General features: G+C 32.3%; 1 protein-coding gene across 7 annotated transcripts in view; it reads right to left on the bottom strand.

Moving 5' to 3' along the window:
- The window catches only part of LOC117216227 (TGF-beta receptor type-1), a 70,584-nt gene that overhangs the window by 36,919 nt on the left and 6,082 nt on the right, over positions 1-27,583 (bottom strand). For 5 of the 7 annotated variants that reach the window (XM_033462806.1, XM_033462805.1, XM_033462809.1 and 2 more), the window contains exon 2: positions 13,590-13,704. In XM_033462806.1, coding sequence (XP_033318697.1) covers positions 13,590-13,704 — 115 coding nt within the window. Of the gene's footprint in view, positions 1-6,568; positions 6,727-13,589; positions 13,705-27,583 lie in introns of all 7 variants that reach the window. The other 2 variants (XM_033462807.1, XM_033462810.1) reach the window with 1 other exon arrangement.

The raw sequence follows: 27,583 nt of genomic DNA on the forward strand, positions 1-27,583 counted from the left end.
TCCCATTCGAAGGCTAAGAATATATAATGTACAAGGTGGCTTGGTTTCGATATATAACTACAAATATACACAGTTGACAGAAAAAATGTCGAAGATGATACATCGTTAGTCGTTAGTCGTTAAGTTCTGGGCTTTCTAAGAAACTATTATAAAACGGAGGAAGATTGGAAATTTTTAATTATTTTAATTATTAATTGGTATCGTCGAGTCATAGATGATTAAAATAGCTTTAATTAGATTTGGTTTAGGTTATTCTGTAACATTGTTCGTAATACTGTATTTGTTTTACTAATTATAGCCAATCTTATTCAATCCTTGCATCCATCTTAGTTGTTTAAGATTTAACTTTACAGTCTTTCAAACATTTCTAAGATTTTAAAATAAAGTACGATGGCTCACGTAACACGAATCACGTTAAGAAAGATATATCAGATCTCCAGCTGTATAAAGTTCGATCCGCGATAGGGGGAATATGTTCATGTTAAGCTATGAGTACATAACGAGGACGCCTCACGCTATTTGAACTTAAATAGTGGTGCGTTAACAAATGTAAAATATGAAACACGAGAGTCGAGAAAAGGGAGATTTGAGTGGTTCCAGAGAGGAAGAGTGGTATTTATGAGCGGCAAAATTTTAATCGGATGCACATCCCAAACATGTGTGTTCGCAGAGGAAAGTATGTTGGTGAATTGGAAAGGGGCAAAAAGCGGACGCAAAATACGGGATAGATGAAGAGGAAAAAGAAAAAATAGGGAAAGAAATAATGAGAAAGTGAGAGAATAGGAGAAAAGAAACACGGGCACTACGTTTATGATTACGATACTTGCTATGTATATACATACGACTGCAAGAATTGCAGTTAATGATCTCGTTAGGAAATTCGCTATTGAGCTTGTTTCCGCGGTTAACTATAATATAAGAAGAAGAAGATGTGGACGAGCGTCATATTGGTAGTAGATAGGGCTTAGATGGTCATATTCATATGTATTATGTAGAGTTGAATCGAGGTCGAATGGAAAAATATTTCCGTGAAAAACGGTTTTCACGCATATAACATAATACAGTAAATGTCCGGTTAGATGGTGATTTAATGGATATGCACCTTCAACTAGTCACATTTTTGTTCAGGTAAACAACATTGTATATACATGCATACTATTTTCATTCTTTTCATTTAAGAGCAGATAAATAATAATTACTGTATGTTTCCGGTTTAACCGGTCATTCATTTATCTGGTTAAAGATCCGATTAAAGTGGAGTACTGTAATAAAAACGAGAAGAGAAAAATAACGAAAGAATAAGAAATAATAAAAGGTCCATAGAATTTTTTAATGGGACAGTTTCGTGCGCATTTGCGATTAAAAATTGAATCGATTAAAGATGGCAATTATAATGAATGTTATAAGGAAATAATCTAGTCACGAAATAAAATCGAAAACTGTATTAGCTGGTTTGAAAAGTTCTGCTCGTTTCTTCTCGATTCCGAAATCTCTATTTTTAAATCTCGCGAATACGCTTCCTTCGCTTCCGCTCTGGTGGTATCACGACATTGCAGTGGTAGCAGGCGTCGAAACATCATTTTACAGATTCGTTGATATTTCGATTCTTTTTACAAGTTTTTCTTGAAATTATTTAGTATAATGCAAGGAATATGCTTTTTTCTCATACGTCCTCTCATTGTCAGAACGTTTGCTATTTTCTATATAACATGATGATAATCGAAAACAATATTCGTTAAACAGCTACTGATAAACGTTAGATTGGAGTACATATCAAAGAGCAAATTTTTTTTTTTCATTTAATATTTCACATTCACAACTTGTTCAATTTGGACATGGTAGAATTTTTTAGCTGTTTGATTATCATGTGGGTGGTTACCCCCAGTGGGGTACCATCTTCGTGTTTGTTAGGTCATACTCTTTATGAGATCTGCTGGGTGCTTCCTTTTTAGTCTTCTTTCCATGTTTGAGGTGCTGATCGTTTCCGCAGCTAGCCGGTTTGGGTATGTTCCTATTCTTTCTTTGTATTTTCCTGCGTATCTGCTAATTTCTTCTTTGACCGTTGGTATTCCCAGGTCTTTCCGAATGTCCTCGTTTCTAACGCACCATGGGGCGTCTACTATTCTTCTAAGCTTTAGCTTGGATTGTCTCTATTTTGCTTATATGGCTCATTGCTGCTTTTCCCCATAGTGGTACTCCGTACGTCCAGATTGATTTTATGATGGTTTTGTATATTTTTAATTTGTTTTCTATGCTTAGTTTGAATTTTCGACTTGTTAACCAATGCATTTGTCTCCTTGCTATCTGTATTTTGTCTATTATTGATTTAATATGCTGTTTTCATGTGAATCGTGTATCTAAGTGGGGTCCTAGGTATTTGACTTGCCTTGTTTGTATTATATCCGTGCCATTCAATATAATGTTTGGTGGTATCTGTTTTCGCAGTGTGAATGTAATGTGGTTGCATTTATCGGGGGTTGCTTTAATTTGTTTAACTTGAAGCCACTTTTCTATTTTTGTGATATGTTCTTGTAGTAATGTGACTGCTGTTGCAGGGTCAGTGTGCCTGACTAGTACAGCTGTGTCATCCGCAAATGTCAGTATTTTGCTATTGGTAGTTGTTGGTATGTTGAACGTGTATAGTATGTATAGTATTGGTCCTAAGACGCTTCCTTGCGATACCCCTGCCTTGATGTCTTTAACTTCAGAGTATGTGTCTTTAATTTTTACTACGAAGGTTCTGCTGCTTAAGTAAGATTTTATTAAATGGTACATCTGCTCCGGGAATTGTTTTCTGATTGATTGAAGTAGGCTTTCGTGGTTTATTTTGTCAAATGTTTTCTCGATGTCCATAAAGAGGGCTGTGCAGTATTGTTTGTTTTCTAATGCTAGTATTATTTCATTAGTGAGTCTGTGCATTTGCTCTATCGTAGAGTGTTTGTTTCTGAATCCAAATTGGTGATCTGGTATTAATTTTTTCTTCTCTAGTATTGGTTTTATGCGGTCGTATATTATTTTCTCTAGTATTTTAGAAAACACATGAAGTAGTGATATTGGTCTGTAAGATGTAGTTTGGTGTGGGTCTTTGCCTGGTTTAGGTAACATTATGATCTGTGCCAGTTTCCATAGCTTAGGAAAGTATTGAATTCTTAGTATTACATTGAATATTATTGTAGTTAGTCTTATCGCATTTGGCGGAAGGTTTTTCAAGATTTTGCCATTGATTAGGTCGATCCCTGGTGCTTTATTGTTTTTTTGTTTTCTCAATTATGTTTCTAACTTTTTGCGCTGTTGTTTTAGGTATGATGTAGTGTTTGTCGGTTGAGGTACTAGTGGTTAACGCATCCTCGTCAGTATGACAATTGTGGTTGCTGTTATTGATATTATGTGGTGTAAATATGTTACTTAGGTGGCTGGAAAATTCTTCAGTTTGTTCTTCGTTGCTTCTTGCCCATGTGTTATCTGCTTTTCTGATTGCTGGGACTAGTTTTATTGTCTTCTTTGTTTTTTTTTTTGTGGCTTTCCATAGGGAGTAGTTGTAGTTCTCGTATGCAGATAGTGACTCTATGAATTTTGTGAACTCGTTGTTGTTGTGTTCTTTTATTTTGTTTGTTATTTCCTTTGTTTTATTTTCCATTCTTTTATTTTGTTTGTTATTTAGGTGTTTTTCTGTTTTCTTTTGATCTATGTTTTTGCCATTTTGCTTTCGCTTTTCTTTTTTCTCTAATTATCAAAGAGCAAATGTAATAATAGCAGAAAGCTCTGCTTAGAGCAAACTTGCTTCGAATAATTCTGAATTGGATCGTTAGAAAGTTTTAAAGTAAAACTGTAGAAAGACTAACTGGACTCCGATTTCGATGATTTTTTAAGATATTGTAGTAATTGTAATTGATATTTTGAATAACTTTTTCCTACCCATATAAGGGCTGAACTCGTTTAATTTCCGAGATATTCGCGAAGAACTGCTGGTACACAGCGTATTTCTGCCTATAGTTGTACGTTTGTGGCAGCGGATGTGTTAGTGTTGGTTACCGACCGCTTATCTTCTGTTTATAAGGGAGCGACCTTAAAGGCCCTATGCACAACGTACATATGCGAAGCTACAAGAATTTTAAACGCCTACTATAGTTCAAAAATGAATATCATAAATGTATTTATTGTGTCTTTTCAATACGGCTGCCACGAGACGCTTAAGACCAGTGCAATGCTTATCGTAAAATAATATCAACTCTTCATTCATCTACTTTTTTTTTATAATTGATTTGTTATTATTTCGCGCGAGTAGTAGGTAGTATTCGATTAAGCGTATGCAATGCATAAAAAATTTCGTATTTTTAGTATATAGAAATATTTAATTATCATTAATTTTTGTACTATGCTGTAACATAACAACATAAAATATAGAGCATAAAAGACAAATCTATATCAATATGTGAATATTTTTCTGACTTACTATACAAATACAATGAAATTGTAATAAAGTATACATATATCCATATACATAACTCAAGTAGCCAATTTTATTCAAAGCAGGGATTGCACGACAACAGTTATATAATCGTAACAATAAAGTTCCATCATCGTTACTCTCCCTCCTATCTGTTCTAACGAGCACAACTTCCATTCCGATCCAACCAAACAACAGCACGATAGTGACAGTGAACTGCTTGGAAGAACTTTGTTTTCTTTTGCTTGGGATCGTATTGAAAAAGTGGCGCAAAGATCGACACAGTTTTCAATCGCAATCACAATTTCTTTTTCTTTCCGGAATCAATCGCATCGTTCGCAAAGTGTGACAAACCCTATGGGTAAACATTTCAATTTCGTCCCAGAATCGATTTATAAAACTCCGGGCATACCAGTTACGCGTGTCTCCTAAGTTCTAATCCTAACCAACACGATGATGAATACACCGATGGATTAGTGTGTTGCTTGCGTTTGCAGCAGAACACGGCTTTTTCGCACGTCTAAATGCACATAATATTATTGTTATGCGCCTCGCAAATCGTCGCACAAATATGTTAATAAAAAAGATGAAGAATAAAACAAATGAAAAAAAATATCACATTAATAGAAAATAAATAGCCAATCGATATTTTTGTAATTCAAGTAATCTTTTTTTATTTATCTTTCAGTAATTTTTTTTCTATTATTTTGTAATTCAATTCTCAGACACAAATTTTATTCAATATTCTTCTATATCTACTAACGACGCATTTCTAACATGCGTTTACAAAAATTTGCATTGAAACGTTTGTGAGCAGGAATTTATTCGGAAAATGGTAACTAACAGCGTATCCAGTGGCCGCGGAAAATATTTACGAACCTTGTTAATGTGAGTTTTCTTCGGCAGAAATGCGAAATGCGCAAACAATCATGAATGATCCAAAATATTGCTAGTACTTGATACAAGTATATAAAATTAGTGCATCAAAGGAATTGGATAATACGTAGTTTATCCAAAAAGAATTACAGATTCTATGTTATTCGACAATATATATAGTAGTTTATCTAAAGAAAATTTCAAACATTATCATCGAGCAATAGTTTATCTAAAAAGACTTCCAACTTTATTATTAGATATTAATTGATCCAAAAAAAAAATTGTATACTTCATCAATGAATAAGAATTTAACAAAAAAAAATTACGACCATTGTCATTAGATAATAATTTATCCAAATAAATTATATAGCTTATTGATCTATCGATTATCATAGTTTATTCAGAAATAATTGTAAACTTTAACATTGGATGGTATAATAGTATAACACGTTATTTAATTAATAATCGATAATCGGAAGTATTATTCGCGACAGGTGAAAGCTTTATCAGTCGCAAACATTTTTTGTTTGAAAACGTTTATGTTGTAGAATTAACGATTAATTTCATAAATCACGTCGACTAGAAGATTAGGTACTAGCGACAGATCATAAAAAGTATTGTACTTTATGTGATTACGCTATGCCAGATGTTTAATTAATTACGATGGTCTTCTTCTCTTTGAACAGAAAGCATCAATTGTATACGATGCACTATTTGTTTAATAAAATACAAATTCATATCTTGTAAAATTCAGATGTTCTCAAATGAACGAATATGTATATTGACAGAATTCATTGCTTCAAAATGTGGTAATCCGTGAAAAGCGGATTATTGTATACGTATATAGCGTACACAAAGCATAGAGAATAAGAGAATAGGTAAGAATAGGTGTATCATAGTTTCGTACGTATTTTAATTCAATTATTAGTTTTTATAAGATAGCTGCTGGTATAAATTATTATTCACATCGGGAAAACTTTGACTCGTGAATTTACTTAAATGCAAAATTTTGCGAAAGTCCAATCTTTCTCGTAATATAAAATTTCTATGAAAACTTTTTATAAAGAACAATTGATTTTTGAAAACCTAAACAATCATTTCATTGGCTATTTATTTTCTGTTAACCTAATAATAATAAAACAATGCATGGAACAAAAAAAGAAACAAAAGATTAGAATGGGGAAAAAATAGAAAACACGTAGGTGGAACGTTGTCTACGCTGGTCGAGAACAGCGAAAAGAATACCTGAGGATAATTCAGGCGAGTCGGGAGATAGCAACACCGGATATAAATCCTTGTTGCAGTACTCTTTATCGCAGCAGATTCTGGACCGATAGATACCCGGCTTTCTGTTGCAGGACTGCGGTTCTTCCGGTGGGAACCATTGCTTTCGATCGAGGCACCTTTCACAACACCACAATACCACCTTTACTTTCAACAGTTCGTTCTCCATCGCCTACGTATGTATGTATGTGCTATACATACATATGCCATACGTATACCCATGAGCGCGCGATATGCCCGCCTTTTTTTCTTTCTTTCTTTCTTCTTTTCTTTCTTTCTTCCTTTCTTCCTCCCCTTCTTATTTACTTTCTTTCTTTCTTTTTTCGCGCGTAATAAAATTCAACTGTTACTTGAAATAACTTATTTCAAAGAATTCGGTAGACTGTCAAAAGAAAATAGTGGATTTCAGTAGCTAGATTAGCATTGAAAGTATAAGTGCAAAGTATTGTGTGATAAGTATGTCCATATACATATAGAAGATTTTCGTAGATGTATTGCTTTTTGTTTTTATAAATTAAAATTTAAAAGTAAATAGGAGTTAAAGAATAGATTATTGAAAATAAAAATTTGAGATTAGTGAAGCTATTAATTCGGTAGATAAATTTTTATTTTGTAAAAACTGTAGTATGAAAGACAAGGAAAGATGTAAGGCACTATTTTTGTATGTGTTTCCTTTCAAGCCATTTCATTTTTACCTGAAGCATTTTTCGCTATGAATAGTAACAGTGCCGTAAAGCAAGATATCAATATCAGGTGATATTGTATCTTAGCATATATTGTAGCTTAGATACTAATATAATAAATAATTGTCCCTGATACTTTAGTGATGTTTAAAAAACATATGCTTGCACTAATATCTTGTAACTTTTATATAAATTTTCAAATTCGTTTCAAACTTTACCAATACACTCTTAATAGTCGAGTCTCGTTGCAGGGCTAATTAAATTTCAAAATAATTTATAAAGTATACATTATCACACAGTTATATATGCATTCATAGAAAGTCACTGTACGTATATATATACTACAATCAAGAAATGTGAAAAAAAGACAATGAACATGCTTGTAAAAGAGAAACCAAGTATGAAACGAAAATTTAATATTTAATACGATTCGCGTATCAACCACTTCATTCTGTAATCGGTCGATAGCAGGAAATTGTCTCGTGCTGCTTTCTCGTTTCGACCAATCAAATAATCTCGGTCGTGCTATTTTCAATACGATCTCCGGCTGAATTATCCGAATTACCCGCCTAGCGCATTAAACATTGAGGTCCCGTCCGTATGTCTGTGACCTCAGGCATCAAGCCGTCACAGATCGTCTCGCTCGATTCCATCCGATTTCAAAATTGCGCATCATACTGTATCGTATCGTATCGTATCGTATCATATCGTATCGTATCCTATCGTATCCTATCGTATCGTATCGTATCGTATCGTATCCTATCGTATCGTATCGTATCGTATCGTATCGTATCGTATCGTATCGTATCGTATCCTATCGTATCGTATCCTATCGTATCGTATCCTATCGTATCGTATGGTATCGTATCGTATGGTATCGTATCGTATGGTATCGTATCGTATGGTATCGTATCGTATCGTATGGTATCGTATCGTATCGTATCGTATCGTATCGTATCGTATCGTATCGTATCGTATCGTATCGTATCGTATCGTATCGTATCGTATCGTATCGTATCGTATCGTATCGTATCGTATCGTATCGTATCGTATCGTATCGTATCGTATCGTATCGTATCGTATCGTATCGTATCGTATATCGTATCATATATCGTATCTATCGTGTATCGTATCGTATCGTATCATCGTATCGTATCGTATCGTATCGTATATCGTAATCGTATCGTATATCGTATCGTATCTATCGTATCGTATGTATCGTATCGCTATCGTATCGTATCGTATCGTATCGTATCGTATCGTATCGTATCGTATCGTATCGTATCGTATCGTATCGTATCGTATCGTATCGTATCGTATCGTATCGTATCGTATCGTATCGTATCGTATCGTATCGTATCGTATCGTATCGTATCGTATCGTATCGTATCGTATCCTATCGTATCGTATGGTATCGTATCGTATCGTATCGTATCGTATCGTATCGTATCGTATATATTATACTCTTTGCTACGCTATCCACGTCATGTTGTTAAACGATCATACGAGCTGTAATGTATATCAAATCGATGTAAATTCTCTTTACCAAGTCTATTATTATCAACATAAAGCAAGCATATTATATACGATGGCTCTTTAGTGCTAACACGAGATGTTAATTTCGAGATGGAAATTTTATGTAGAGATACGATTTTAAATCGGCGTCTCCTTTCATTAAAACGCAGAAAAGGAGTAATCTGATCAATAAATAATAAAGAGTAAGAGAAATCTGATCAATATCGGTCCAGCCTACTTTATTCGATTTAGATACGAGAATAGATGCAATAAATAAAAATAACTGCGACTACTTGACCGAATATATATTACATATTTCATTCTTTATATTATCTAATACATAATAAGCAATTTACGCCTTGCGCCGTTATCAGGTGGTTATCTTCATCGATAATAAACAATGTTTCGCCGTTTACAATTTACAGAGTCAGTGATTTTGTGAGTTGGTTAATAAAGTTTGTACTATTTGCTCCGAGAACCATTGGAATCTACCTTTTTGTAACAAAGATAAAAATGGAATCGATTAACGATCTCTTACCAATGAAGAAATATAACGTTTCAGAAACAGCAACAACCATCTTTGCTTTTTATAAAATATCCGAAATTCCCAACTACGAGTATGTCTGGAGTTAATGCATTTATCAAATATTGAAAAATGACAAAAGTGTATAAGATACAAAATAAGATATAAATATAATAGAAAATGTGCAAAGCAAAACACTTACTGGTTATAATTTTTAACTTGCAGTTTTTTGTTATTATTCTTCTTTGTTTGGTAAGAGTGTGAGATTTACATAAACATCCACGGTCTAATTATTTCATATTCTTATTACATATTACGATATACTATATTAAGGAAGAAGATAGAAATATACGTGATACTTTCTGATCTAACAATTCTCAGAACAATTCTACTGTGAAAGTAGAAAGTCAGAAAAATAACTTGAATAAAAAACGACACAGCTATAGTGGGAGCGCGTTATAATCTTCAAAATGCGTAATTTCGAATTATTCTTAAAGATATCAGTACTATAAACATATATACATACATATGATGATATGATATGATATCTTTAACAATAGTACATACATATTATATTATTGCTATTCTTGTCAAAAGAGTTAGAAATAATAGTTAACCATAATTTTATCCGTTTATAGAGGATTACATAATATAAATTATAAATAATAAATACCTATTGTTCAGTCTGCTAGAATTTCCCTAAGGCTAAATTCATGGCTACCCCCACGCGTTAATCGAGAACAAAAAAATTAACTGAAAAAAAGTGAGGTGTAGAACATAGATTGCAGATGATAGGTACTATTGGGTGTTTTCACGAGACCTTTCCACTTCCGTTTGATTCGTATTTTCATAGCGACGAGAATCAAAAATCGCGAGAACGGCTACGTTGAAGCGTTACCAACGCGACCACCGGCCGACAACAATAATTCGTTTCCGTCGCGTTGAAATTGCCAAAATAGACGCTAATCATGCCTTGGCAGGGCTAACTGAAAAAAGCGGTTAAACGTTCCTGGAAACTACAACGAGGGAATCGATCGTAATCGTGACGTAAGAGAACGGGATCGTTGAATTTGCTTTCCCGATGAACATGATCGAACTAACTTGGGAAATCAGAGCTGTCCGAGTACTCAGAATGAGCCAGAATATATACAGGATTCGACCGAATAACATGTAAAAGCAGGCGTGTAATTCCTTGTGTAAAAATAAAGCAAAATATAGAACAACATTTTTTCATTCTCGGCTTAGTTTTCGACAAAGTTGAATTTGAAAATTTATTAAGTATACTTGAACATGGTTAATTTCGAACTGAACGGAGCTAGATACATAATTGACAGGAGGCCGTTCCGTGTAAATAAGTCAAAAATGTAGAATAAAATTGTTTCTTTTAAGACTTCATTTTCAAGAAAGTAGAATTTGAACGTGTCTAGTTAAGAATCAGCCTAGTACACGCGTATGATAAATTTTCAAATTCTTTTTTTTCGGAAACACAGTGTCTTGTGAAAAAATCTTATTCTACATTTTCGACTTATTTTCACACATAGAATGATCTCCTGACGATTATTTAGTCCTGTCCATTGCGAAATTAGTCATATTCAAATATACTCGATAAATTTTCAAACTCGACTTTCTCGAAAACTAAGTCGAAGGTGAAAAAATTGTATTCTATATTGTTTTCTTGTTTTTACGTAAGAAATCACGTCGTGCCCGCTTTTACGTGTTATTCGGTCGGACCCCGTATTATTTCGACCCCGTAGCTTCGTGTGTTGAGGAATCGAGTCTTTATAATGGAATTTTCAGCTGTTTTGAAAAATCATTGAATCGAAAGTATTGAAATGGGCAATTAATTATAATCAATGGAATCTGTTTTTTTCAAATACGCTCTAATAGTTTGTTATTCGAATAATTGTTGACTTATTACATATTTGGACGCGCTTAAAAAAATATTCTGGATTCGACTACTATTGATTTAATACGTCGGAAGAAACGAATTGGAGTTTGACTCTTCGAATTCTTGAATATTTAATGTTTCGAGTAATAATGTTTTTTAATATTAAAATTTTAGATAATATTGCATGCTTTTGAGTATTTGGTTTTTTCAATGGAATTCTTTTAGCATCGAAGATTTCAAGTTTGTATATTGGGATTTTTTAACATCGAAATTTTTAATTTCTCGTATCTGCTCGAATCACTTTCAATACTCGAATTTTTCGTTAATTAGTCTAGTATTTATTGTACCTACCTACGATTAGATATTTCAAATTCAAAGAAAAAATCAAGCTCGTTACATTAATTTCAATTTGTCAATCGTTTAAGTTAGTCATACACCATAAAGTCGTTTGATTTATGTTTCACGTATATAGTTAGAAATTAAAAGGATTAACGACCATAAGTAGAAATATCAAAAATATCGTAAATGAAGTAACTTTACTTAAAAACAATATTGTATTAAAAAAAAATTTAGTCTACGCCAAAATATACTCAAATATAATTTTAAAAGATTCCATTTTGTAAATTATTACTCTATTACCATAAAACTGAAACTTTTTAAGCTACTTTAAAAATCAAACAATTATTAGCTCTGATAGCAAATCCGGAAACGTTTCACGGCGAATTCGTTATGTCGAATTCGATAAAACGGGCGTGATTTAAAACTGGCAATGAAACATCTACATATGTAAGAAGGATAATGATAATCTTTATCCGACGTATTTATATATTTAATTTGTTTTATTTTACGCGGTGCGTTTCACGAAAGGAACGCATTACCGACGAGCTTCACCGGTACACCGCGCTGGTTGATCGCTCGTTTTATTACTCTGTCAATTAACGCTGGAATTAAGTTAAAAAATCACTTTTGCCGGATACTCGAGTTGGGAAAGCACATTGTTTGCCGCGATTATCGCGGACAGATATTGCTTCTATTTATTTCAGATAACGCGATTACGCGAAGCAAATGTTGTTTTACGTCCATAGACGTAGTAAAATTAATTACTGGTCCCTGATATGAACATCGATATCGTTCATCCCCTAATGTCATGATTCGCCATTGTTACGAAATTTATCGCACAGTCTGTTTCAATGTAGAAATTTAACGGTAGTGGTACTACGTTCAATTATTAAACATATAAATGACAATTCAAAACAGTTCATGTAATATTGCGATATTACACGAGATACTCCCCGTAATCTAGAATATTTGAACTTAATGAACTTAGTAAATTAAATAACACAGTGTTTCGAGTAAATGTTCATTGGCGTCAAATGAGGAACTTACTAATGTAAAAGAAATTTCAAAAATATCATTTTCTTCATAAAAAACAAAAATCATTCTGTACTTAGTACTTTTCTGAATAGGACCATATATTTCTCTCGTCATATCTTTATACTACCTTAGAAAACGAATTCATTTCATTCGTTAATGTTAACTAATTTGATTCGTTTTTGACTTGCCACTTACTACTTCATCGTAGATACATAAGTAACATTGATATTCCAAAACTAATGAAAACTATAGATAGAAGACTATGACAAAAAGAATATATGGTACTACTGAAAAGATACGAAATAAACATAGAAAAACAAGATACAAAAAGACACAACTTTTACTCGAAACATTTTATTTGTCAAACTATGAGCTCAAACATCTTGGTAACCAATATGTGAACCACTCTGTATATAAAGGTTATAAGACATTTATTGCAAACATACAATAAGTAGATCTTTCGTGACTTGTACGTACATTTTTGGATTTGTTTAAAATTTTACCAATTGTATAATCATGATAGTCGTATTATGTCGTATGTTATAAAATAATATTTTGTATAACACATAATATACATATTCAGAAAAATTATCTTAAATATTCCTCACAAATGTTGGATCGTAATGTAATTTGTAACTTGTATCGTTGTGTATAGTAGATAACTTTTATATATGTATATTACAACAAATATCTATACGTACGTAAGTCGTTTGAATTGTCATTTACATGTTCCAATTCAATATAAATGTAACATATATTCAATTTTAATAGAAACATATAAATAATTTATTCATGATTGTCAAAATATCGAAGAATTAAAAAATCAAAACGATTTTCGAACGAAATCATCGTTTTCGTAAACCCAATAGAAACAAATGGATCGTTCGAAAGATTAACCTTTGTCGACTGAAAACGACATATCGGCGATTAAAGAGAATTTGATTTTTTTGGTCAGTGAGAAATTACTGTCGTGGCTAAATACACATGCAAATACGTTACCTCCGGGCATATGTGGTCATATCATTCTCCAAGCTGGTGCTAGCGAAGCAATAACCATCGGTTTCGCACGTGTGATTGGTGTCCGTACAAATATCGCAATAACACTTCAACAGTCCTGAAAAACGAAAAAAAGAAAGAAATTTTATTGACAATGGTAAACCAGTTGAATGTCATCGAACGAATATCATGCATTCGATGCATATGAAATGTCATTTGTTTGAAGTTTGAATTTGGTGCGCTATTACCACCCTTTAAATTTTGTTTTATCGTGATGGTAAATTATCATCCACTATATTAAATGAGAAGAATCACACATAGGTATGATTCATACTCTTCCTTCTACTATGAATCATACATATTCAATGTCAAGAAAATTTATAACAAAGATATCAAACTTTGTTATTCTGACATTAACGCGTTACACAAATTTATTCTTTTAAATCTCACGCATATCGCGACATATTTCAATGCTTGCAATTTTTTAAATAGATATTAAAAGCGTAACAATTTTCTTTTTGCATGTGTGATACTCAAATATATTCAAATATATTTTACAATATTCTCTGGCAGAAAATATAAGATTCAAAGATATTTACGCAACTATTTAAATTTAAATGAACTCGAATTTAAATTCCTCGTAATAAGTTGGGCAAGCTAAAAAAAACGTCGCTTCGAGTGCAACTCGATTTACTAAGAAAAACGATGGAAACATTATCTCCTCGGTAATTTATCACGTGCTTGATGACTGATGACGCACGTCATTTCGATCGTACCATGTACCTTCTTTTTTCACTCGAACCTGTCTAGCTGTATGTCGAAATATGTACATACATATTGTAGTAACAAATATCAAGACAAGTTCACCATCACTGGGATTTCAAGGTTTCCTTTCCCAAAATTTTATGTATACTTTATGATTAGCATTTAATACATGACATACGATAGTCCAATCGCAAAATATTTGATTTCTCTTTGATTAGATACTATCAAAATGGCAGTTGATAGTACGTTATTTTTTCGATATTTGAAACTTTTTCTGATATTTTTCTATATAAGATACAATATACTAAAATTTAAGATTAATTATCAGAGTAAATACAATTGCGTACACGCAGCATGGAGCATGAAACACAGAGTATGTAATATGTACACGCGAGTATGAATGTTAATACAATGTGTATGATCTTAATAGAATTCAAACAAATTCAAGAAATTTGGAAAAACTTTACTTAATAAGTAATTATTTACTTTACTTAATAAATAAGTAAATATGCAATTGTAATTAATTATTCAAAATTTTTACTATGCCAAAGGATTACTTTTTCTATAAATCGCACAAAATGAAAAAAAGGTTTTACGATTAAAAATCGTAATTGATTGGAATTTTTTAATTGGAATTTAATGTTGTATTAACTATAAGGTTACTAGCGACATTATAGCAGAATATATTATGTGGCAAACAAATATTAACATTATAGTAATATTCGTTCTTTAATTTAAAGTTTTTATTATATAATTTAGTATTCGTTTATGAAGAATTTCAATTTTTATCAACTGAATCATATAATAATTTCTAATACATTAACAGAGATAAAAATGAACGAAATTCCCCATTTCGTATCATATCCGTCATACCCTAATCTAAGCTACGAGAATAAAAAGAGGAGTCAAAACGAGGCAATCGAGAAATTTAGTCGATTCGCGGAAATATATAATCACGTGTACAATATCTTTCCGTGGATCAACAGAACACATGATTTCGGAGAGGTGGTACGACCTGACGAAACAAGTTTAATTCAAGTCATTAGTGCACGCCCACAGCGAATGGTCTCGCGAACCGAGACCACCTCTTTCGCCGCAGCGGACACAGATCGTAGAGTCCCACGAAACTCGAGGAAATATATACCACCTGTATGGGATTCACAACATGCCGAGCCCCATACAGCGTTTTTTGCGCGCCCACGAGATCCGTTATGGACTATGAACCCTTCCTATGGCCAGAGCGTTTCGTATGGAACCACCTCTGTAAATTCAAACCTCGTGCGGATCTGTTTTAGTATAGTATGGTCTAGCGAAGAATTTTTAATCCTCTCATCGAAGGACCACGAAAGGTATTTTAGAAAGAGCGAGAGAGAGAGAGTCCCAACTCGTTTCTTTGAAGATGTGGGAAAAATGTGGTAATATACGTGGTGCGGGTGAAGTCAGGGAGATACTGGGGTTCAAAATTTTATTTCACTGCTCTTTATTGTTTGCACCTATTTACGGCAGTAATTGCATTTATCTTATATATGCCTGACATACATTACAATTAAAAATGAGGTTTGGCTTCATTACATTAAACTGATTAAACGGTAAGCGCTATGGAGTATTTTATTATAGATATCTTGTTATCCAGAATTATGAATATAAACGAATATTTATTCGAAAAAGACCACAGTTGTCAGAGTTTCTTTTACGAAGAAACTCAATTATCTAACCCAAATATCAAAGAAAGAAAATTTGTCATTTACTGGTATATATAGTTGTACAATATATATACTCCCGAATAGATGAGCTACTACAAAAATAAATTGTATTTTTTTCCTCTCTCCCTGTCTTTACAAATTGAAACGAGAGACGTATAAACACATCGCATCACAAGCACATGTATAATATAATCATATCCACACATGAACCTAGCGCCAAGGTAAAAGTATCACAAATATTTTTATTGATACCTCGAAAACTAAAGAGGACGTCACAGCAGTTATATGTATAGGAAGACGTTGCTCAAAATGTTAATCTTCTTTTATACATGATTTGCATAGTAACTAATCTGAAAAATATCTTTGTTTCTCCGATCCAAGTTTCATCTTCACTGGTTACCGTAGATCAAAGTGTTAGAAAAATCGGAAGCTTTTTTCGCAGTTTCTTTTACAAATTAATCTCACTAGCAAACGCGTGTACCGTCCGAAAGGACAAGAATACGATACTTTATTCTCGATTCGACTACTTTCATTTTCGAGAAAATTGATAATATGTCGTCTGGAGGCAGCGTCGATGCAAGAGTAAAGCAGTCAGCCTTGTACTTATGCTAGCTCAAACTTTTGTTCTGGGTTGTTGTCAGATCTACGTGTTCCCTTTGTTGTATTATTTTTGTTACAATGTAGAGAAATATCCATTCTATTATAAATACAGCTTTTCATATTATTTCTTAAATTAGATATAATAGCGAAATAATACTTTGGAACAATGTTTAGAGCAAGTTGAACAATCCAGGACAACTTTCAATTTACATGTTCAAAAAATTCCAAAAAGTGGGCCAGATCAAAAATTCACTCTTTCGGGATGATTTCTGAAACTTTTCGAGATAAATCATTATTTATTTGGAACAAAATAATAAATGTACTTTTAAATTATTGTAGGATGTATAAGATATATTTGTAATGAACATCTTTGATCTACTCTTATCCTCTGATATTATCAGGCAACTATATAGAGTTGATGGATATTGATAAACCAGCTGTTATAGATGGAGAATATCTTGTCTCCTGCTGCACTTTTCAAATTCCTTGAAGCGCACTCAGGAAACAGAAACGCCTTTCTCTTAAACATTTATCTAAATCTAAACAATGAAGGAACAACGGCAGCGGTTGTACTTTATAGATAAAACGCAAAGCGTGTACGATACATGCGGGGATGTCGTTCCCAGAACTTTTGAGGCGTTGTGGTTTCCATATGTATACGATAAATTCTCCAACCCCTACCACGAAAATTTGGAGATTTTTCATGGTATATAAGGAGCTGAATAAATCACGCTCCTCGGACAGAACAGAGAGGACGTCATGAAAAGTATCGTCGTGCTACTTCGCGTCACGTTTTTAACAGTCAATATAGTCGTATAGTGAGATCGGGCTAAAATTCCCTTCCAGTCAATCGTCGGATTTCCTCGTCAGAATTTACGAATCAGTTTAAATTGAGTTTGATATCGCTTTGAAACTGCTCTTAATTTTAAATCTTAAGACATTGCCAATGCGTCAAAACCGTGCGACTAAACTTTAAGGTAATACACATTATGCTTGTTTATCCGCGACACATACATACTTATAACAATGTTTTATTTGCAATAAATACAGTTGTGTTCTCTACAGTTTTCTACAACTATAACATAATTGAACTTATCTACAAGATACGACATTACTGCTCGAGTCAATTCTTATTAATCTAGTTACGAAGCTTTTACTAACATTCCCTGCGATCCTCTGATTTCGCATCAGATTCATTCGCGCGTCTCGATCCAAAAGAGAATCTTTCTAATCGAGTGGCTTCCCGATTCCGCGTCGAGTTAAATAGTTTGCTTACGCCGCCTGTCTCGATGATTCGCCAATTTCGCATCGCGTTCGTTCACGCAATTCCAACTTTCAACCTCTTGCGGCTGACGCTGACCTCGCGCCAGGTTCGTCTATATACATATCTGCTAGTGTTAATGCTAACACACCGCAACCGTATTCCCTAAGCCCCAAAATACTCTCGCCGGCCTCTCGCGCTGCCGAAGCCCCGGCTCGTAACTCGTAACGGAGCGATAATACACATTAAAATGAACATTGATTCTGCAAGGACGCCCGAGTTAGCTTATAATTAACGATCCGTTGCACTCGGAGTGCCAATTACGCTGCTACCAATCTCTTTTCCTTTTATATGAACCTTTTAAATATATCGAATTTGCAAAATTATTATGCACGAGTTTTGATTCAAAAATATTTGTATTCTTCTCAAATCCTTACGTAATCGATTCATAGGAATATTATAAGTATTAAATTTAGGAATAAATAAGACATTAAAAATATGTCGTATGCGTGTATATGAAAATGATACGATGACAAAGACTCCAACAATCGGCGGCTATGTAAATTTTTTCAATAAGAAATTCATAGGGTAATTTATTTTAGAATGAAATTTATCGATATTTTAGCTTTCGAAAAATAAATCACAGATTTATTAAGTGTTGTAAACAATCAAATGTATACCTACCATTATAAATTATAACAATCAATTTAAATAATCATAAAAATGGAAAAATACATATTTAACCGTGAAATCAAAAAGAAATTAATCTAGTACATATATCGAGTTTTGAAAGTTGTAAGAATGATATATGGAGTTTACAAGAAAGCATATAATAAATGGCATTTCCTATTTTTTTATACGGAAGCAGTATTAAAATTCAATACGTTGTCGAACAATCCCGCGTTACCAAAGTTGTATTTTTATATATTTGGTTTTCGTTGCAAGTATATGTTCCTTCGTACTTTTCAAAATTATAAACATATTTTCATACTCGTACTATTAAAATACCGAGTATATTAAAATATTGCCTGTCTTAATAATTATACTAAATGTACATATATTTGGTTTCCACAAAATTTCATCAACTAATCAACTATTTTTGAAAGATTTACTCTAGACTTCCTCTTTAGACTTAACAGAATGTTTCCGTTTCCAATTGTCGTATTAAAATCCTTCTGTTTAATCCTAAAATGACATTGGAGTCAAAAAATCAGCAAAAATGTAGTTATCGTGTTTTTCTTCCATAATCTTCTTGTAAAATAAATTGTACAATTACTCTTTTGAAAAAAATGTAAAAATAATATGCCTTATCGTGATCTTCTGTAGGTTTCAATTGTTTCCAGAGTTAGATTATCAGCCAAACGAACGATATCGATTCGAAGATTAAGATGACATTGTTTTACACACGCGACATTGTTCAACGTACTACGTAGAGCAGACTTGAGTAGAGTACAGATCAAACTAAGACAAACGTTACGGTGAACTTTCCTCACGAACGGGCTTTCGTGAAGAGGAAGACCGATTATACTACGCAAACTCGCCACAACAAGAGTAACTACATATAATCGAGTTGAACGGCAAACTGGTAACAAACCACCAACGAAACGAGAGTTCCGTCCGTACATGGCGATATTAAACACGAACGTTTAACGCCGTTCTGCATAATTTTGCGTAGCATCCAACACCAACTCTTCGTGCATATGAGACGCTATCAAAATAGAGCATGTATGTATTCCACTTTAGGGTGTTATACCTAAGCTTATTTTCTGAGGAATTTCTTGCAAGTATATCATTAAAATTAATGTACAAAATACAGTGGCAATTCTTATTAGTTATAGAAAATAATTCAGTGTTTAACAGGAAAATACGATAGTAATAATCATACGTTTGACTGGAGCTAAGATTCTTTTTATTTTTTAGCAATTTTACATTTAAAAAAATATTTGTTCTCGATTCCATTAAAATCAAAAGATCGATAATAATGAACTTATTATGTCTTTCTACTGCAATCATTAACTATAAGAATCCCTTTTGAACTTATTAAATATAGGGTGAATCAATGACAAAATAAGAAGTATGTATATAGTATGTACTACTGTCATAGTATGTAATACTATCAAAAAAAACTAAAATAACTTGTTACCTATTGGTTGGTTTGTTTTATCGAAAAACGTCTTAAATAAATTGTATTGCATTTCAAGGGAATCATCAAGGGAAGAATGCAATTTTATTTTTTTATATAATTATATTTTCTGAGATATCAAGGAGACTGTTTTTTAAATGGCACTGTATATTTTTTATAACATTGATCGACCCAGCTGGAAATTCTCTACAAAAAGGTACGGACGCATTTAACGACAGACTATTACTTTAGTAGATATTATACCATTAATTTGTCAAATTTAATGTATAAAAGACAAAGACAACGTAAACATAAGGATACCGCTACGCGTTTCGTGGGGTGTACGATTACGTAAGGATGTTCGGCTACTGATTTTACGCAATTGATTAACACCGAAATGAAACGACAATCAAGAATAAAAAAATTGCGTTTCGATTTTGTTTTTCAGTTATTGACAATTAAGAATATCCCTACACACGAGTAAACGTCCTTACACGAACGAAAGATCAGCCTAAGCGAGGAGCGATCCTCCGAACGACACATGAGCGACAGCTTACCTCGTACAAGTTGTAGAAAAAAAAATCATGGTATTCATAAACAACTCCGCGCGACGTTTTGCAGAAGAAATGGTAGATTGAACATTAAACCTGCTTACTCGTGGAAATCGATAAGAGCATATCGAAAACTGCCCAAGTAGAGAGGATTAATGTTTCCTCTAATCCCTTGCTTCCGCGAGTGTCTACAGCGAAATCACACACGCACCGCGATAGCTCCGGCCGTGCATGTCCACAAAAAATACAACAAATTACAATAGTCGTTCGATATGTCCTCCGTTCTTTTGCAAACACAAAGCCTTCTTCGCTTAAAATTTTGCCGTATTGCATCTTTATGTGTCCCCAGTAGTAAAAATCGAGGGGATTTAAATCTGGGGACTGAACAGGCTAAAGCACAGGTTGTTTACGTCTCTGAATACCATGATCTTCTTCTGTACAATTTGTGCGAGCTGCCGCTCATATACCGCTCGAAGTGAGGATCGCTCCTCGCTTAGACCGACCTCCTTTCGTTCGTGTAAGGAGTATTGCTCGCGTGCAGGGATATTTTTAATTGTCAATAATTAAAAAATAAAGCCGAAAACACAATTTTTTTTATTCTTAATCTTCGTTTTACTTCGGCGTCAAGAATCACCAGTACATCAACAATCATCGGGTACGCCACTACCGCACATTCCTAAATAAGTAGCTACGTTCATAACGTATTGTGCTTGGTGCAAAATCGCGGTGGCATCGCATCGCCCATCTGCGACAATCGCACAATTGCACAACAGTCGCAACTGCGATGTCGCGTCACTTGTCTGGCATCGACCGTAATATGAAGGTGCATCTTGTGAGAACTTAGTATCAATCATTTCCGTACGATAACGAAATTTCTGTATTCCATCTTGATAATCATGTAAGATAAAAGATAGTGAACATTTTATCATTTGATTTCAGTAAGCTTGGTTTATTAATTTTTTTATTATTTTCATGCTTAAAATTATTAAAACGAAAGACTGCCTCTGGTACAAACGCGTACGGCGCGGCAAACGCACGTAGGAAATCCCAAGTCACGACTTTTGTTGCGACCGTAACACTGTAGGACAACACAGGTCTAGTACAGCGTAATATTTCTTTGCGGCTATTCTTTTCTACCACTTTTCTATCACTTTTCTTAGAACTTTTAATTGTAATTTTAATTCTACCTCTGTGTTATAAGTTGCTCGTATGCTCCTAAGCTTTTTTCGTAGCGTTTTCATCATTCTTCACTTTTCGTTAATCTACTTTTAAAATGTGTATCTACATATTTTATTTCATAGACATGGACATGGACGTTTTTCGTATTCGGATAAGAACGATACAACGTCGAAACGTCTTTCTTCCCCCGTGTTTCCTTAACCTCTATCTAACTACTTCTCCGTTCGCTTCGTAGTTCTTCGTTCGCTTTATTGCACAAGAACGAGCATTGTCGCGATAATACAACACTCTGGTTTTCACCAAGTTTCATACGTAACATTAACGTAAAATGTCATTAGAAAATAAAGCCTACTTTGATTTCGTAAGAGTAACGTTGCGACAGCGAGTCCAATGTCACAACAATGCGACATGTAGTTTTCATGACGACAAAAGTCGTAACATTTAGTATCATGACCGTAAAAGTCACGATTTACTGTCACGTGAAAACATACCTTAAACAGCCAGCGTATAGTGTACATATTTATACATATAGCCCAATAAATTCAACTATGTACTTATAGTACATACGTATATATTAAGACCAGATGGAAAGAAATGATCATAATATATAAGTCTTGGATGAATAAATACTATGTATATTTAAAATTTTTCTTTATTCTTCCCTCTGGAGTTTAAAAATTATTTAGAAAAATTATCCGAGACAATGTTTTCGTTAAAAAATTGTTCAAAAATTGATTGGAAAAGTAAACAACTCGTAGATGAGAGATCGACAGAATAGGAAGAGTGTAACAAATGTGCATATTTTAATAAATAACAACAATTTTTCTTGCTAGTGATAAAACAAATAAATTATAAACAAATTCTGATTATTTGTTTCAAGTAACAAGACGAGTTCTGACACTTGTCTAAACTCTAAAGTCGAAGCTTCTGCGTCTGTGCCTCGCTTAATTAACTCATACAAAACCCATTTGTCCATTTCCCTTACTTTTCCAATTTAAGTCAAATGACGAATAATAGTAGAATGACTTACATTCATTTCGTACGCTATTTCTCCTGTTGTTTCTCCATTTCTCATGTCATTAACAATCTTTTAAAATATTATCTATTGTGTATAGATGTCAATGACCTTTCTTTCTCCTGATTCATTTTCTATCCAAAAAATTCTGTTTTGAATCTCGCGTACCAACGTTACGAATTTCTTCAAATATAATTTTCAATAATTTTTGCAATATTTTCTTCAAATTTCAACTCGTATAAGGAAATCACACGAACAGGTATTCTGATTATTCATGACCAATGCCAAATTTATTATAAATCTTAACATTGAATGTACGTGATTTATAAAAAATTTCTTTTCTTTTACTTGGTTGATAATTGAGATATTTAGAGACCATACTGATCAATTCCATAAACTGAAAACTTTAACAACATCGCAAATATTTTTTTACATTTACTTGGAATCTACGTTTGCTTATGTTAAGCAAATAATTAAGTAAGTAAGTAATAATTAGTATTTTACTAATAACATTAGTAAATTAATAAGTTATAGATTGTAGATTGTAGAATTTTACGTCGAATAGAAGCATCAGATAGTTTGCAAAATTTAATTTTGCTCATTATCATTCTTCTTACTATTAAACAGGAAAATTTATTAGTGTCAGTTTCTAAATTTCACTAATAATATCACTTTAATATTAATTTTAATTTAATTAATTAATTAATTTAATATTACTTTAATATACTTTAATATTGTAAAAAGGATTCAGGTAACACATAAAATTGAAAAATTGTCGAAATTTACGAAAGGCGATGTGTCTACTAATTTTCGAAGGACTGTACTATTTGAAATATCATTTTACGAGATTTGAAATTTGAATTGAATCGAGACGCAAAGACTTGACTCGAGATCTCTCTGACCAAATATAGATTTATTTCAGTGTATATATCTAACTTATACATTAATAAAATTCTTCTTCTATTCGCAGTACGTATTGTATTGTATTTCATAAAATGTTTTACACTGTACACGTTACATCGCGATAAATTTCTATTTCTCGAAATTCTTTATATTTATTTCCATCAAAATTTTTTTATCGTAACGATGCGATGCAGTAAAATTGCACTTTGGTTGAAAACTTGTAGTACTATACCATATCTGATACTACGCAAACAAATCATTAAATCAATCAATCGATCAAATATTTCTTTGAACTTAAAATAACTAAAACGAAACGTCTAAATATGACTGAAAGCGACATTTATCATGTAGGAAGCCGACAGTAGACCAAAGGAAAATAGGCGAACAGGGAAACACTGAGAGAGAACAGAGAAAAGGAATATGTCGTAATCTCGCTATAAGTTAACATTAACATCGAATACAAGGCAGGTAGCTAGCTAAGACATCGATCGAGCAATTTCTTCACGATATTCTCTATCGATTAAATACTTCCCGGAAATCATCTCTAAAGGAATTGTCAAGTGACCAATAACCCTGTAACGTGACCGTTCACTATGTAATTTATCCGATAACGCAGATTCGTGATTGGTCGCGTAGCGATCGCGCGATTTGTATTTAGACCTAATTTACTATTCAACAATACGGTTGCGTAGAATGTATTCTCGAGAGAATTTTGCATTCTATAGGCCGGATTCACGCGTGAATGTGTGTGTGTATGTGTGTGCGCGTGTGTGTGTGTGTAATAATAATATATATATGCAAAACAAACGACTCTTTTTTACATAGTAATGTGTTACTTGATTGGAATGATGTTCGTATAATAACCAATCAGCTGATTCACGTCTTTCATCATCTTTTTTCTCTTTTCGTACATCCTTCTTTTTATACATACATATTTCTTCATCTATCTTTATACGATTACGCAATTGTCGTGGGAAATAATGAAGAATGTTTATACATTGAAACTTATTCCACGTGTACATTATAAGTAGACAGTGATAAAGATAAATCATGGCGTTTTCTGTTGATCGATGAAAGAATATAGTGACGAGTATTGTATATGTACGTAAATAAGAAAATGATCGTAAATTCAACAGATTTTCTATTGTGAAACGTTTTATTTCTATAATATAGAATTTGAAAATATACATCTTATACTTCGAAGTATTATAAATACAAAGAGGCTTGCAAATAAAGCTACAAATATGAAATATGTTTTAATATAAATCGGGAAATGGTTACTGTATTGTAATTCGTCTCTGACGAATGTTATGAAAAGTTTTAGTTTTATAATATAGGATTCGAGAATGCATTTCTTATATTTTGAGGTATTATAAATGTAATCGTCTTTCAAATTCTTATTATAAGTAATAGTTATAAAATAAATTAAATTTGATATAAGAACTTTTCCTATTTATGTATGTACATATATGCCATTGTACACTACTGCTCAAATATATGTAGGCACTTGTTTATTTTTGGTAGGATATAATTTACAAAATTAAGAATAGAAAGTCCCAGAACAATTTTATCTCGTATTCGAATTATCGAACTGTAAATATCAAAAATTTCTGAATAGTTTCGTTGTTTAGAAAGAGCTTTCATGATTCTCACTTTGTTTAATACTTAGTACATAAGATAAGAGAAGAGTCTTCCAAATCCGTAGCGAGACTGTTATGATTAATTCTAGCATTAACCACTTAATACTTTGAGGAATCGTGTATTTAATTTTAATATAGCATTAGTAATGATTTAAGTGGAAAATTTCAATTTAGTATGATATAACGTAATTTGTTGATTCCATAAAAATCTTGTTATCTTTTCAGCATTTACTAATAATAAGTATCTTAAGATCTCTTAATCATTAGTTTCCCATTAATTCATATATTTAGCAACATTCATATACATGTATTGTTAATACAAATCGACCAAAGTATCCACATATAATACTCATGAGCAGTATATATCCGTTCCTCTTATATCAAAACCATAAATATGCGATTCGATGGATTCTAAAAATTCATAAGCGAACGTAAAATAATCAAATAATTCTGGAAATCATGAGTCGAGTTTAAAGTATAACCATAATCTAAAAACAAAGGAAGAGGACATTTAGCTCTGCTTTCCTTTTTTACTGAAATAGTAGAAATTCGCACATTCATGCTATCGATCATGTATTGGCATAAGGAGTTCCATATAAAATCTTTTGTGTTTTATGATTCTAAACAAGCTAATTTTTACACGAAGAAAGTTTATATAAAATCTCAATTTTTTGCTAGTGTACAATAGAATGGTTTTTTGAACTTGTTTAGCACGAACGAAAGTCGATAATCGAGTGAATGAAAGTTATTCACAACGGATGCATCTTTGGTGAAAGTTGTGTACCAGTACCACTGAATACACAATAGCTTCACGTTCCAGATGTTTGATCAGGAAAATTTTTTAATTACTTTGAACTGCATAGCGTTAGAGATATTTAGAGCGTTATATTATTTTTCAAATGAATATATTTAATATACTTTTAATACACTTTATTCGTAAATGAAATTTCATTATATCACGTAACGCAACATAAATTAATAGTAAAAACACTTTATAATTTAACATAAAAATAAGAAAACCTTAAAAGAACGTAACTAATGTAAATAGAAATTAGAAATATAATATTAATGCAACCTATGCAAAATGAAATAGACGATAATAAGAAGAAGAACATTTTACAATAATTTGGTTTTAAAGGATGATTAAAAAGGCATTGCAGTAAATTATATGCTTATAAAACTATATCATAGAGTAAAATAAATCTTTATTCATCATATTCTTATCGTATTAGTATACTTTTAATAAAAGAGAGTATTCTAAGAAAAGAAATAAATGAGAAAATTTAATGTAAAACACAGTGAAGAATCGAAACATGTAAAAAGGGCGATATAAAATATTTGTCATAATTCAATCCATTTTGAAATAGAGTTCTATTCTACAAACGTGAAAATCTTTTGGCAGTGATCTTGTGCACAAATTTTTCCATTTAATTTATATTGTATATTGTATATTGTCAGATATAGCGAGGCAAATGAATAACTATATATAATTTTATCGGTATTTTTTTAAAAGCTATCTACAAAAGATTGAGATTTCAATAAAAGCATTATGTAATCAACTGTATATAAAATTTTCTATTTGAAAGAACAAATATTTTCTCACGCTTTTCATCACAAATTAGTTGAAGAATAATTAGTTTTCTCGAGGATTATTTATAGAATTTGATCACCCATACTCATACATCAATAGTAATTTGTAATCAAGATTATACTAGATTATATCAGATTATAAACGAACTATCGATTTTTATAATTGTCATTTAAATTTAAAAGTGAAAGCAATAATAATCAAATTTAAAAACAATTAATACGTATTAATCGTAAACAAACTAGCTATTAATCTTAATCATTGTCAGTTAAACTTAAAAACAATAATCACTGAATTTTTAAAACTGCTCAATAACTAAACTCCTTACATAAACAAAATAGTGCTCGATCTTGCGTTCTTTATTGTAAATTGAAATAATTAAATTGCACGCTTTACTTTATAATACCCAAGGCTAAATTGTAATATTGGGTTGGCAACTAAATGATTGCGGATTTTGTCATTAGATGGTAATCACTTAGTTGCCAACATCAGCATCGATGTAACATAAATACAATAGACGAACACTTTTATCAAGCTCCTGGATATTATTCACTTCTGATATTAAAAAAAAAGTTGAATGCCTATGTTACATTTACGTTACGTGAAATAAAACTTTGTAAAAATAATAAATTTTGAATTTCTAACAAATGATTGTTAACGAGTTTGCAAT

This window comes from Bombus bifarius, unplaced genomic scaffold (genome assembly GCF_011952205.1).
Source record: "Bombus bifarius isolate JDL3187 unplaced genomic scaffold, Bbif_JDL3187 scf7180000010252, whole genome shotgun sequence".
Taxonomy (NCBI): Eukaryota; Metazoa; Arthropoda; class Insecta; order Hymenoptera; family Apidae; genus Bombus; species Bombus bifarius.